The sequence below is a fragment of the Bufo gargarizans genome, chromosome 6 (genome assembly GCF_014858855.1).
Source record: "Bufo gargarizans isolate SCDJY-AF-19 chromosome 6, ASM1485885v1, whole genome shotgun sequence".
Classification (NCBI taxonomy): Eukaryota; Metazoa; Chordata; class Amphibia; order Anura; family Bufonidae; genus Bufo; species Bufo gargarizans.
In genome coordinates, this window is record NC_058085.1 from 65,313,657 (window position 1) to 65,327,116 (window position 13,460).

Here is a 13,460-nt window from a genome sequence, read left to right on the forward strand (position 1 = left end):
GATGATTTAACTTGATCCCTTTCCCATACTTACTTAACAAATCTTTCATCTTCCGCCTTTCCTCCCGAGTTAATTTAAAACCGGTCTCCGAATAAGTGTCCCTAATTATCTAGGGGGACAAAAGACAGAGATATTTATACCGTATCCTGGTCTATTCTCCAGTGTACAAGTACCTGTATATAGCAGATCTTTTTGGATTTGTGAGGCCTTACCCAACTAAAATGAAGTGATGTAGAGATATAGATAGATTGATACTTAAGGAAGTTGTTTCATCACAAACAATCCCTTTAACATTGTGCATTTGCAGGTAATATTACATGGCCATTCCCATTGTGCCTGAATCCCCTGGCTCATACAGGGGGGCCCCGAGCTATGACATCTATATGCACTAATAAACACGGCGTATGGACAGGTGATGTCCTGGTTGGTCAACCCTTTCATTTTAAAATGAATAGATATAGAATATAAGACTAGTAATTTAGTTTTACCTGCTCACACAGAAGGTTGAGGTAGTACGGGTGAGTGAATTTTTCTTTGGGATAGAAGATCTATGAAAAAAAAAACAGATTGCATAATACGATACATCCTTCCATATGCATCCTACAACATATACTTCTATATGGCATTACCTCCTTCCGAACATAAAGTCTCCAGTTGACATCGCTATAGGAAAAGAAGACACTGGCAGTGTGCTTGCTGATCGAAGACCTTGTGGTGTGATCATCTTCAAGAGATCTTCCTAAGAGTAAAATCAGCACATTGGGTGTAAGAATGACATAACTTGGGGAGAATGGATCAAGACATCATAGAAGAATAAAGAACGCAGCCACGTAGACCACATATAGGCAGATGTATGTTTTTCTCTGTACCTGTGCCCTTGGGAGACTGTCCTGCTGGACCATTAGGAAATAACCCAGACTGAAACAGTCCTAAAAGTGGCTTCTGTTTTTCTCGAATAGAATCGGACATCTTATTTGTGTCCTCAGCCGGGGGCGGTGGAGGGGGAGGAGGAGGCGCTGGGGAATCCGGAGAGTCCTTGGAGGAAAACAGTTTAAGAAATCATGCTCATATATTTATGCTGAATAAAAATAATGACACTTTTTCCCTTCTACATGACAGGAAGTGCACGGGCAGAAACCTTTACGCTAGCATGGCAAGTCCTGGATTTCAGGCACTGCCTTGCTTTCCCGGGAGGCCTGCCACATATCTTGATTTGCTAAGGAGGCAGATACAGTTGAATACAACTGTGACACAGAGATCTACCAGCTTCCTGTGCCACCATCCAAGACATAGGGGATAATGAGATCCGCACACCCTATTGGGTAATGGGTGCCCACGGAGGACGAAGGATCGTCACGTAGTACAATGAAGAAATTCGTGGCACACCAGAGTTGATTTGATGCAATTTAATTATTGGTTGATGTTTTACATCATTTCATATATTCATATATTCATACATATAATCGATACATCCGGATAGGAGCAAATTAAACATGTATAGCATGTCCCAACGTTTCGGCCATATGTCTGGCCTTTGTCAAGGGATCTGAAGGCCGGGGGTCGCGTAACTAGTTAGCACGGAGGAGTCTCGTTCGTTATCGGAATTAACCAGACAAATCGCTCCACCAACTAAGAACGGCCATTTGCAACAAATCAACTCTGGTGTGCCACGAATTTCTTCATTGTACCATCCAAGACATGACCCTTTCCACTGGTGGCTTGGTGCAGGCAGACATGGTTGAGTGATGTCATAACTGCTAAACTGAACAGCAGACAGCACAGACTGGGTACGCAGTACCTCAGACCTGGGGGTATCTGCAATTGCTGTGTATATAGTTTTGCATTTTATTGTTATTGTAGTGCATTTTATATTGTTCATATTTGGCCATATCTACTAGTTAAGGAATGGTTGGTAAGGAACAGAGCTAACCACCCTGTTCCACCGCTCTTGGTAGGAGTGGGATGGTCCTGCTTCCTGCCAGGAGGGTGAGTTCTTGTTCCTGTGTAGACTGTGAGGGTCAGTTCCTGCGTAGACTGTGTACAGAGGACAGGAAACACACTGCTGAGCTCCTGCTCCTGTTACAGGTTCTCCAGAGAGATCAACTTCATCGTGCCTCAAGTGAATCCTTGAGAAGACAGACAGCTACAGAGTGAACAGCTACAACCAGCATTAAAGACACTACTGTGAGGTGAGGGGCTATGACTAAGACACCCATCACCCAGAATACTTCTAGGCAAGTACAACACAAATGCTAGATCTCAGCCATCCAACCTGCCTCCATATGCTTTACTGGTGCCACAGAATTGCACTTTGAAATTGCTGCTAACACATGTACCTGAAGTTACATCTTGCAAAGAGACTGTTTACTAATGGCCTCATTCTTTAGAACTACCTTTTCACTGCACCAATCCCCAGAGAGCAATGGCTTGAAGGAGTACACCCTGACAAAAAACTTAATCCAGGGCAACCACCACTCCCATCCTCTGCACAGGCTCCTCAGGGACTCACTGCAAGTATTCCTTTTGGAGGCACCAAGCTATCAGCATACTGAGTGGGTGCACTAAGGGTACATGCACACAACAGTGAAAAATTGCCATTTTTCTTTAACGGCCAGTGAAGAGCGGCATCAAAAAGTAATTAAATGCTTTAGATGCCGTGATCAAGTGAGATCACGGGACCTGAATGCGCAAAAACCCAGACGCTCACGCTTCCGGGCTTAGTACTGAAGTCCCATGTGGCCAATCGAGACTTCAGTACATGCGCTGAATGCGCTGAGTCTCTATGAAGAAATTCAGAGCATTAATGCTGCAACTCTAATTTTCTAAGGAGCAAAATGCAAAGAAATTGTCATTTTTTTAATCCCTTATAGGTCAAAATGAAAAATTTAAAAACAGAATTTATAAGGTCATTTATGAGCCTTAAAATGATGGTAAAAAAAAAAAATAAAGTTAAAAAATATACAGTACAGACCAAAAGTTTGGACACACCTTCTCATTCAAAGAGTTTTCTTTATTTTCATGACTATAAAAATTGTAGATTCACACTGAAGGCATTAAAACTATGAATTAACACATGTGGAATTATATAGATAACAAAAAAGTGTGAAACAACTGAAAATATGTCATATTCTAGTTTCTTCCAAGTAGCCACCTTTTGCTTTGATTACTGCTTTGTACTCTCTTGGCATTCTCTTGATGAGCTTCAAGAGGTAGTCACCTGAAATGGTTTTCACTTCACAGGTGTGCCCTGTCAGGTTTAATAAGTGGGATTTCTTGCCTTATAAATAGGGTTGGGACCATCGGTTGCGTTGTGGAGAAGTCAGGTGGATACACAGCTGCTAAGCATCTCTGGGAACTCCTTCAAGACTGTTGGAAGACCATTTCAGGTGACTACCTCTTAAAGCTCATCAAGAGAATGCCAAGAGTGTGCAAAGCAGTAATCAAAGCAAAAGGTGGCTACATTGAAGAACCTAGAATATGACATATTTTCAGTTCTTTCACACTTTTTTGTTATGTATATAATTCCACATGTGTTAATTCATAGTTAATTCATTAATGCGATTATCTAGTCAACCAATCACATGGCAGTTGCTTCAATGCATGTAGGGTTGTGGCCCTGGTCAAGACAATCTCCTGAACTCCAAACTGAATGTCAGAATGGGAAAGAAAGGTGATTTAAGCAATTTTGAGCGTGGCATGGTTGTTGGTGCCAGACGGGCCGGTCTGAGTATTTCACAATCTGCTCAGTTACTAGGATTTTCACGCACAACCATTTCTAGGGTTTACAAAGAATGGTGTGAAAAGGGAAAAACATCCAGTATGCGGCAGTCCTGTGGGCGAAAATGCCTTGTTGATGCTAGAGGTCAGAGGAGAATGGGCCGACTGATTAAAGATGATAGAAGAGCAACGTTGACTGAAATAACCACTCGTTTCAAACGAGATATGCAGCAAAGCATTTGTGAAGCCACAACACGCACAACCTTGAGGCGGATGGACTACAACAGCAGAAGACCCCACCGGGTACCACTCATCTCCACTCCAAATAGGAAAAAGAGGCTACAATTTGCACGAGCTCACCAAAATTGGACTGTTGAAGACTGGAAAAATGGTTTCTTGAACATGACAATGAGTTCACTGTACTAAAATGGCCCCCACAGTCACCAGATCTCAACCCAATAGAGCATCTTTGGGATGTGGTGGAACGGGAGCTTCGTGCCCTGGATGTGCATCCCTCAAATCTCCATCAACTGCAAGATGCTATCCTATCAATATGGGCCAACATTTCTAAAGAATGCTATCAGCACCTTGTTGAATCAATGCCACGTAGAATTAGGGCAGTTCTTAAGGCAAAAAGGGGTCCAACATCGTATTAGTATGGTGTTCCTAATAATTCTTTAGGTGAGTGTATATATACATATACAAAGAAAAACTCCACGGCACTTCCAAAAATAACGTGCGCATTTTATTCCACCAGATGCGACATTTCGGTCCCCTCAATGGAACCTTTGCTTGAGAAAGGTTCCATTTAGAGGACTGAAACGTTGCATCATAAAACAAAATTTGTTTGGTGGATCGCACCTATAGCCGCTGGCACTCCTACTCCTCAGTCTTGATTGCGGTGCTGCTCAGTGTTATATATATATATATATATATATATATACACACACCCCTTTGTGCCCCCTGTAATGCCACTAATATATATATATATATATATATATAAACCCAATGAAAATCATCAATTTTTAATGATCGTTTTTCATAGCCGTTAAAAATGAATGCAAAACGTCTGTTAAAAACGTAAATAAAAAAAATAAATAGCAATGAAAAACGGACAGTGTGTCCGTTTTTAACGACCATTTTTTTTTAACTGTTGTCTGCATGTAGCCTAAGGGAATTTCATTAGGGACACTATTTCCATGTAGAGGACTTTAAAGCTTATATATTTGTTTATTATTGCATTTTACTCATTTTTGGCTAAAAATAATATTTTCAGTTGGCCTTTATTAAAAATATTGAGCCGTTCTGTCACAAAAGGTTAACTGTTTTTCTAGCTTTGTGACTGGTACTTTCACTTTCACTTTGTGTCGGTCATCTAATAAACCTTACCTCTAAACTACTGAGAGATCATAAGCACTTATTTAAGCCACATTATTATCAGTAAGATAAGAACTGAGCTATAATGAGTGTTTATAACGTCAGAGAGCAGAGATAAGGAGCTGTCAGCTCCTCAACTGATGGAAAAGAGAAAATCCAGAGGCTGCTACTAGAGCAACTCAGTTATGTACAGAAAAGAGGGCTCCATATTTTTAATAAAGATTAAAGACCATTTGAAAAAAATATTTTTAGCTCAAAATGAGTATAATGCAATAATTTTATAAAATTGTCCCCAAAGGTGTACATAGCCAATAAGGGTGAATCTTTACTTCAATGGCTAATAGAAGTGTGACACAACGGTGGGACTGTTTATGTGTGACAATCTGCCAAAAGTATTATTTATGAGGGTACACTGCTGGGACTAGTCTTCATGGAGAGCAATCTCCTAAGGCTAAACTAGCATTACAGGATGCTCTCTGGATCCGGCATGGCTGGATGTTACCATGTGCCTAACAGCCCCTACTGACTATACAAGGATTTGGCAGAAATCCGCCAGGATTCAGCCGGACAAACACAGATGCACGCAGCGGATTTAGTCCGACCGAATCCCGGCATATTTGCCGGGTAGCAGCCAGGTCCCATTACAGTTAATAGGGGCCAAGGAGTATGTGGTAACATCCAGCTACACCAGATCTAGAGAACTCCAGCAGGCTGGTCTATGCAGGATCGGTAATGCTGATTTGAAAGAAGCCTAAGACTTTTCACTTGGGGCATGAGGCAAAGTCACAAAGGCAGCTCGACTGTCATTATGAAATCATGGCCTTTACTTGAAGGTAATATGCTTGGTTGCAACAGCACATGAGCAGAATTCTGAAGTTCAAACCGCAGATTTTTGCCATGGAAATACACCCCAGATTAGAGTCATTACATTAAAAAGCACAGACTGTCATGGCTTACTGGGGATTTCGGGGGCCCCGTATTTCTGAGTCTTTCTAGAGCTTCTTCTTTGGGATCTTTCTTCTTTACGAAAGTGTGTACTGTTCTCCTGAAAAATGTAGATTTGGTCGTTGAATAAATTCAGGAGTCAAGAAAACAAATATAAACATCTGAATTCACATACAGTCATGTGAAAAAATTAGGACACCCTTTGAAAGCATGTGGTTTTTTGTAACATTTTTAATAAAAGCTTATTTCATCTCCGTTTCAACAATACAGAGAGATTAAAGTAATCCAACTAAACAAAGAAAACTGAAGAAAAGTCTTTTCAAGATCTTCTGTAAATGTCATTCTACAAAAATGCCTATTCTAACTGAGGAAAAAGATAGGACACCCTTGCCCCTAATAGCGAGTGTTACCTCCTTTGGCTGAAATAACTGCAGTGAGACGGTTCTTGTAGCCATCTACCAGTCTTCGACATCGGTCTGAGGAAATTTTACCCCACTCCTCAATGCAGAACTTTTTCAGCTGTGAGATGTTTGAGGGGTTTCTTGCACGTACAGCCCTTTTCAAGTCACCCCACAGCATCTCAATGGGATTCAAATCTGGACTTTGACTTGGCCATTCCAGGACTCTCCATTTCTTCTTTTTCAGCCAATCTTTGGTTGATTTACTAGTATGTTTTGGGTCATTGTCATGTTGCATGGTCCAGTTCCGCTTCAGCTTTAATTTTCTAACTGATGGTCTCACATGTTCTTCAAGCACCTTCTGATACACAGTAGAATTCATCGTGGATTCTATGATGGTGAGCTGACCAGGTCCTGCTGCAGCAAAGCAGCCCCAAACCATGACACTTCCACCTCCATGCTTCACAGTTGGTATGAGGTTCTTTTCTTGGAATGCTGTGTTTGGTTTACGCCAAACATGTCCTCTGCTGTTGTGTCCAAATAATTCAATTTTGGACTCATCTGTCCAAAGAACATTATTCCAGAAGTCCTGGTCTTTGTCAACTTTATCTCTGGCAAATGTCAGTCTGGCCTCGATGTTTCTCTTGGAAAGCAAAGGTTTCCTCCTTGCACACCTCCCATGCAAGTTAAACTTGTACAGTCTCTTTCTGATTGTAGAGGCATGTACTTCTACATCAACAGTAGCCAGAGCCTGCTGTAGTTCTCGAGATGACACTTTAGGGTTTTTGGAGACCGCTTTTAGCATCTTGCGGTCTGCTCTTGGGGTGAACTTGCTGGGGCGACCAGTCCTGGGCATGTTGGCAGTTGTTTTGAAAGCCCTCCACTTGTAGACTATCTTCCGGACAGTGGAATGGCTGATTTCAAAATCTTTTGAGATCTTTTTAAATCCCTTCCCAGACTCATAGGCTGCTACAATCTTTTTTCTGAAGTCCTCTGACAGCTCTTTTGCTCTCACCATGGTGCTCACTCTCACTTCAACAGTCAGGAGCACACCAAACTAAATGTCTGAGGTTTAAATAGGGCAAGCCTCATTCAACATGCAGAGTAACGATCTACTAATTATGTGCACCTGGTGTGATATACCTGTGTGAGATCTGAGCCAATTTAAGAGGGAATACATGTGAGGGTGTCCTATCTTTTTCCTCAGTTAGAATAGGCATTTTTGTAGAATGACATTTACAGAAGATCTTGAAAAGACTTTTCTTCAGTTTTCTTTGTTTAGTTGGATTACTTTAATCTCTCTGTATTGTTGAAACGGAGATGAAATAACCTTTTATTAAAAATGTTACAAAAAACCACATGCTTTCAAAGGGTGTCCTAATTTTTTCACATGACTGTATATCCCCCATCCCCTTTATTCAGTTTGCAACCTGCTCCTAGTTTGAGACTTTTCTCATGTGCTTAAGTCCATCCTAGATAATACATGCTACATCTGTGTGTCCAGAATGGTTCTGTCTTCCATCTGCAAGCTGCTTTGTGAGCTTTCCTCCATATGTACAGCCTGTGTGAGCTGCCCTACTTAGATGCCTTCCCCCTTCTCCACACTCTGATCTAATCTGCGCAACAACCTCCACCGCTGCTATCTCTAAGACTCATTGAAGAAGTGCAGAGAGCAGAAAGAGTACAAAGATCCAAGAGCAGAGCTCTGATGGATTTGTGTCATATTCATCAGCACCAGCAGCTAGGTAAAGGACTGACACACACTCTGCAGAAGCAAAATGGTAAGAAATGTATCGTGAAGACTATTCAGAAAGTTCCTTTCATTTTCATATAGAAAACAAATGCATAATTAAAAAAGATGTCCATAATCTTTAAAAGGCTTATCCCACAAATGCTATTTATCACCTATCCACATCTCTGGGGGCCCTTGAATGCCCTGTCTGAATGAAATGGTAGTGCTCATGTTGATCCACTGCTCCAATCACATTTATGGGATTGACGGAGCACAGTCTATGTCTGTCCCATAGAAGTGAATTAAACGGTGGACAGGTATGCACACTACTGTTCTATTCGGACAGACCACTCTGGGACCACAGTTCTTGTGATCGATGTGAGTTGCAGCAGTCAGTGTCCCAGCAACCTGATGTTTGTCAGCTATACTGTGGATAGGTGGAAATTTGGTTTGTGGAACAACAGCTTTAAGTGAACCTGAAGATCTCACCTGACTGGTTCAAATGGTTTAGGTTCTGATTGAGGACGGTTTTGATACATCTTGATTATTTCACTTATCTCTCGACTGGGTTTGGGTCTAGGAGCTTGTTTGACCATATTAACCCCTTTCTTTATCTCTTTCTCGGGAGGCTCTGTACTTTTGTTTGCAGGAGGTAGCAGTATTGGAGGCACTTTTGGGGTGGGTGCTTTAAACATAAAATATAGAATAATTTCATATTTATGTTAACAAAGAATAAAAGGTGAAGAACAATTTACAGTCATTATTATTACATTACATATGTTTTTTTTCATCCTATTACTTTGTCTTTCAATTAGTGATAACTGCAAATATAGTCACCTGGCTGAGGTTCAGGTTCAGGAGGTTCTGGTGGTTCCTCATCACTGTCATTCTCAGGCTGTGCTGATGGAATTGGAAGTAGGATCTTCGAGGGTGGTTTGACTGATTTTACGTAAATCTCTTCACTTGCTGCAAGGATTGGTCAAAATTTTAAAAACAAAATGGGTGGTCAAAATGACATGTTTTTGGTCTTACTCTGATCTGTACTCACCAATTTTTTGGAAGTAGTCCCTCTTCTGCTGGAATGTTTTTCTTTGGAAACTATACTCTGCTTCATCTTCTTGATCCCAGTACACCTAGATGACAAATCCTACTGTAATAATATGCCATTTCTGCTGCTTTGTCCTTGCAGGTTGCCTACAAAATGTGTTCACCAAGGCATCATTCTCAGTGAGTCAGGCTGGATAGTGATCAGAAATAATAATTGTGGAACAAAAACTAGGTACCATTCCCACTGGAGGTAACAGAAAAATGTCATCCCTTGTAGTAAAATAGTTCATGGTCTAAACTACAGCTCAGGACAAGACTATCTATTTTCTGAGATCACAAAAGGGTTTAGGCGGCATGCAGAAAAACTGAAAGGTCACTGCATAAACCATTCCCTTCTGTGTTGACCTGTAGACCATGTCCAGTTGGGAGTTGGATTTCACATATATAGTAATCATGGTCAGGTTGCTTGCTTTCTCTGGGTTCACATCTGTGTTGCATTTAAGTTTTTCTGGGAATACAAAATTGAAAACGGCAGTGCTGGATCTGTTACATGAAGGACACCAACAGCACCCAGACTCCATGGTGTCCGTTATGTGCTATTTGTTAGGCTGGCGGCTCATGTCTAACACTGTCCTGCTTTCCTAGGCAGGCGCTTGTGTCGCTCCACTCTCCCTGTGTGTATTGAGACTAGTGCTAAGTGAAGTTCCTTATATACCTGACAGAGTTAATTCTTCCCTTTTGCTCTCTGTCCAGATGCTTACTATGGTGCTGATCAGTCTCTCTTTTAAGCTGGGCTGATGGTTCTTCCTCTATGCCTTAGCTTTGAGTATTTTAGTGTCTTGTAACAAGCGAAGGTGTGATCTTTTGTCTGACTACTCATGTACCGTACCTAGCCTGACTATCAAATCTGCTCCTTGGCACCTGCCCTGACCTTGGAACTTCTATCTGTATTACGCATGTACTTAGTCTGCCCGACCTTGGAATTGCTATCTGGAATATGCACATACTTAGCCTGCCCTGACCTTGGACTGTATTCAGAGTACACTTTTGCCTATACCCTTGGTGCTTCACGCCATTGTCTCTGACCACTATGGTTCAGCAGCAAAATACACTAGGATAACTCCAGGAGGTAGCTGCTTGGCTAATCCCTGCAGCGAAGTCCAGATCCCTGTACATGGGTTAAAGGGTGAATACCAGGGAACTGCCAGGACAACGCCCTTAGGCTTAGCCCGCAGTCAAACTAGGTAGTTAACTCAGTGGGTCCACACCCACTGTCCGTTACACAATTTTTCTTTCATTTTTTATGGAGTATGGAATGGAGGCTCCTAACGGGACTTCCGTTGCAGAGGTGGACCTACCTATACATACTTACCAACATTCTTGCACCTGGGAACACCCCAAACCCATGGGAATGCCCATTTATGGATGAGGTTTATAAAAGCTCAATTTTTTAGGCTCGGGACAGCCTGAAAATGCTGGGATTGTCTCTGAAAATTAGCAACAGTTCCATCAAGTCTGGGACTGTTGGCAGCTATGCATGTAATTATATTTAATGATAAGCAGCTACAGCTCAGCATTTTTTATGTATTACCTCTGGTGGTGCATGTGATTTCTGAGGCTGAGTCTTGGGTACTTGAGGTGATGGACTAGATTGTGGAGCAGTTTTTGGAGAAGGGGCTGGAGGTGAGTCAGGGATGTATTTTGGAGCTGGAGGAGGAGCAGGAGGAGGGACATCTGCTGGTTTTGGTGCTGGCTTAGGAGCTGGCTTAGGAGGTGGAGAACGCTCTCTGTTAGTACTAGGTGGATTCTGCCGTTGCTGTTGAGACAGCACGGTCGCCTGGAGTGTCATCTGTTGGGCCTAAAAAAAAGTAGAAGTGCTGTAACTAGAATAACTAACCATAGGCACAAAATGTACTGTAGAAAATTTAGGATGGCCTGAGTACAGTACTGACCTATGTAGCTTTAAGACATAGACAAGTGTACTTACCAAAAGTATAGCCTGTTGCTGGATAAATGCTTGTTGTTGTGCTGCTAATTGTGCAGGGTCCACAGAAGGCACCATCGGCTGGGGCATGGGCACCGCCTGATGCATCATCTGTGGCATCATTGCCTGGGGCATCATTGCCTGGGGCATCATGGCCTGGGGCATCATGGCCTGAGGCATCATGGCTAAAACAAAAAAGTTTCATTTCATTTTCATTATCAGTCTCTTTGTTTATGGACTATTTGCACCAATAATACAAGTAGCCCTAACCCTATCCTAAATCATACCTATGACATATTGAAATAAAGCCAAAGCAGGTTCTCACCAGGTAGGTAAACTGCAATCTACTTCCCTTTTTTGAGAAAATTTGGGAAAGTCATTGGCTGTAAATCTCCACAAATATGTGCTTTGATGCAGATGGCTTTGCTACCTAGAGATCTCTATGCCTGCATATTATGGTTGGAAAATAATATCACAAAACTAAATAGTATAACTTGGGAATTTTTACGGACCTAGACTGACTGCCCTTTTACACGGGCCCAAGATTGGGAATGAACAACGCATGTTGGCCATCATTGCCCCATGTAAATATACTGTTGATCGCCAGAGAAACGAGCAATAGATTGGTTGTTGTTGGATTACTGTAGCTTTTTTAGGGCACTAACAGTCTTCTATTGTTGGCAGCACATCACCTCGTGTAAACGGGATGCTCTGTGGACAGTTCAAATGGGGACTAACATTTGTATTACTGATTGTTCATCCCCAGACTAATTGCCACATGTACTGTACATGCAGGTAACAATCGTCATGATGTTATCATTGATTTGCGCTAATTACAGAGAAGAATATTTGCCTGTGCAAAAAGACCTTAAAACAGTATGTATTCTGGCAATTACGGAGGAACGGTGCAGTACACAAGACCTGAGGGTATCTGTAAATCGTTTTATTGTATATACACTGAACAAAAATATAAACGCAACACTCTCGGTTTTGCTCCCATTTTGCATGAGCTGATCTCAAAGATCTGAAACATTTTCTAAATACACAAAAGACCCATTACTCTCAAATACAGGGAGTGCAGAATTATTAGGCAAATGAGTATTTTGACCACATCATCCTCTTTATGCATGTTGTCTTACTCCAAGCTGTATAGGCTCGAAAGCCTACTACCAATTAAGCATATTAGGTGATGTGCATCTCTGTAATGAGAAGGGGTGTGGTCTAATGACATCAACACCCTATATCAGGTGTGCATAATTATTAGGCAACTTCCTCTCCTTTGGCAAAATGGGTCAAAAGAAGGACTTGACAGGCTCAGAAAAGGCAAAAATAGTGAGATATCTTGCAGAGGGATGCAGCATTCTGAAGCGTGATCATCGAACAATCAAGCGTTTCATTCAAAATAGTCAACAGGGTCGCAAGAAGCGTGTGGAAAAACCAAGGCGCAAAATAACTGCCCAGGAACTGAGAAAAGTCAAGCGTGCAGCTGCCAAGATGCCACTTGCCACCAGTTTGGCCATATTTCAGAGCTGCAACATCACTGGAGTGCCCAAAAGCACAAGGTGTGCAATACTCAGAGACATGGCCAAGGTAAGAAAGGCTGAAAGACGACACCACCACTGAACAAGACACACAAGCTGAAATGTCAAGACTGGGCCAAGAAATATCTCAAGACTGATTTTTCTAAGGTTTTATGGACTGATGAAATGTGAGTGAGTCTTGATGGGCCAGATGGATGGGCCCGTGGCTGGATTGGTAAAGGGCAGAGAGCTCCAGTCAGACTCAGACGCCAGCAAGGTGGAGGTGGAGTACTGGTTTGGGCTGGTATCATCAAAGATGAGCTTGTGGGGCCTTTTCGGGTTGAGGATGGAGTCAAGCTCAACTCCCAGTCCTACTGCCAGTTTCTGGAAGACACCTTCTTCAAGCAGTGGTACAGGAAGAAGTCTGCATCCTTCAAGAAAAACATGATTTTCATGCAGGACAATGCTCCATCACACGCGTCCAAGTACTCCACAGCGTGGCTGGCAAGAAAGGGTATAAAAGAAGAAAATCTAATGACATAGCCTCCTTGTTCACCTGATCTGAACCCCATTGAGAACCTGTGGTCCATCATCAAATGTGAGATTTACAAGGAGGGAAAACAGTACACCTCTCTGAACAGTGTCTGGGAGGCTGTGGTTGCTGCTGCACGCAATGTTGATGGTGAACAGATCAAAACACTGACAGAATCCATGGATGGCAGGCTTTTGAGTGTCCTTGC

At 42.1% G+C, this 13,460-nt stretch overlaps 1 protein-coding gene across 1 annotated transcript in view; it reads right to left on the minus strand.

Annotated features, from left to right (window-relative positions):
- MYO15B (myosin XVB) overlaps positions 1-13,460 on the minus strand; it is a 129,568-nt gene that overhangs the window by 35,051 nt on the left and 81,057 nt on the right. The window contains exons 32-41 of the mRNA XM_044299466.1: positions 11,204-11,385; positions 10,808-11,074; positions 9,214-9,302; positions 9,007-9,131; positions 8,659-8,854; positions 6,052-6,139; positions 870-1,035; positions 630-739; positions 489-548; positions 34-109 (exon numbers count right to left, since the gene is read on the minus strand). Of these exons, the coding sequence (XP_044155401.1) occupies positions 34-109; positions 489-548; positions 630-739; positions 870-1,035; positions 6,052-6,139; positions 8,659-8,854; positions 9,007-9,131; positions 9,214-9,302; positions 10,808-11,074; positions 11,204-11,385 (1,359 nt within the window). The remainder of the gene's footprint in view (positions 1-33; positions 110-488; positions 549-629; positions 740-869; positions 1,036-6,051; positions 6,140-8,658; positions 8,855-9,006; positions 9,132-9,213; positions 9,303-10,807; positions 11,075-11,203; positions 11,386-13,460) is intronic.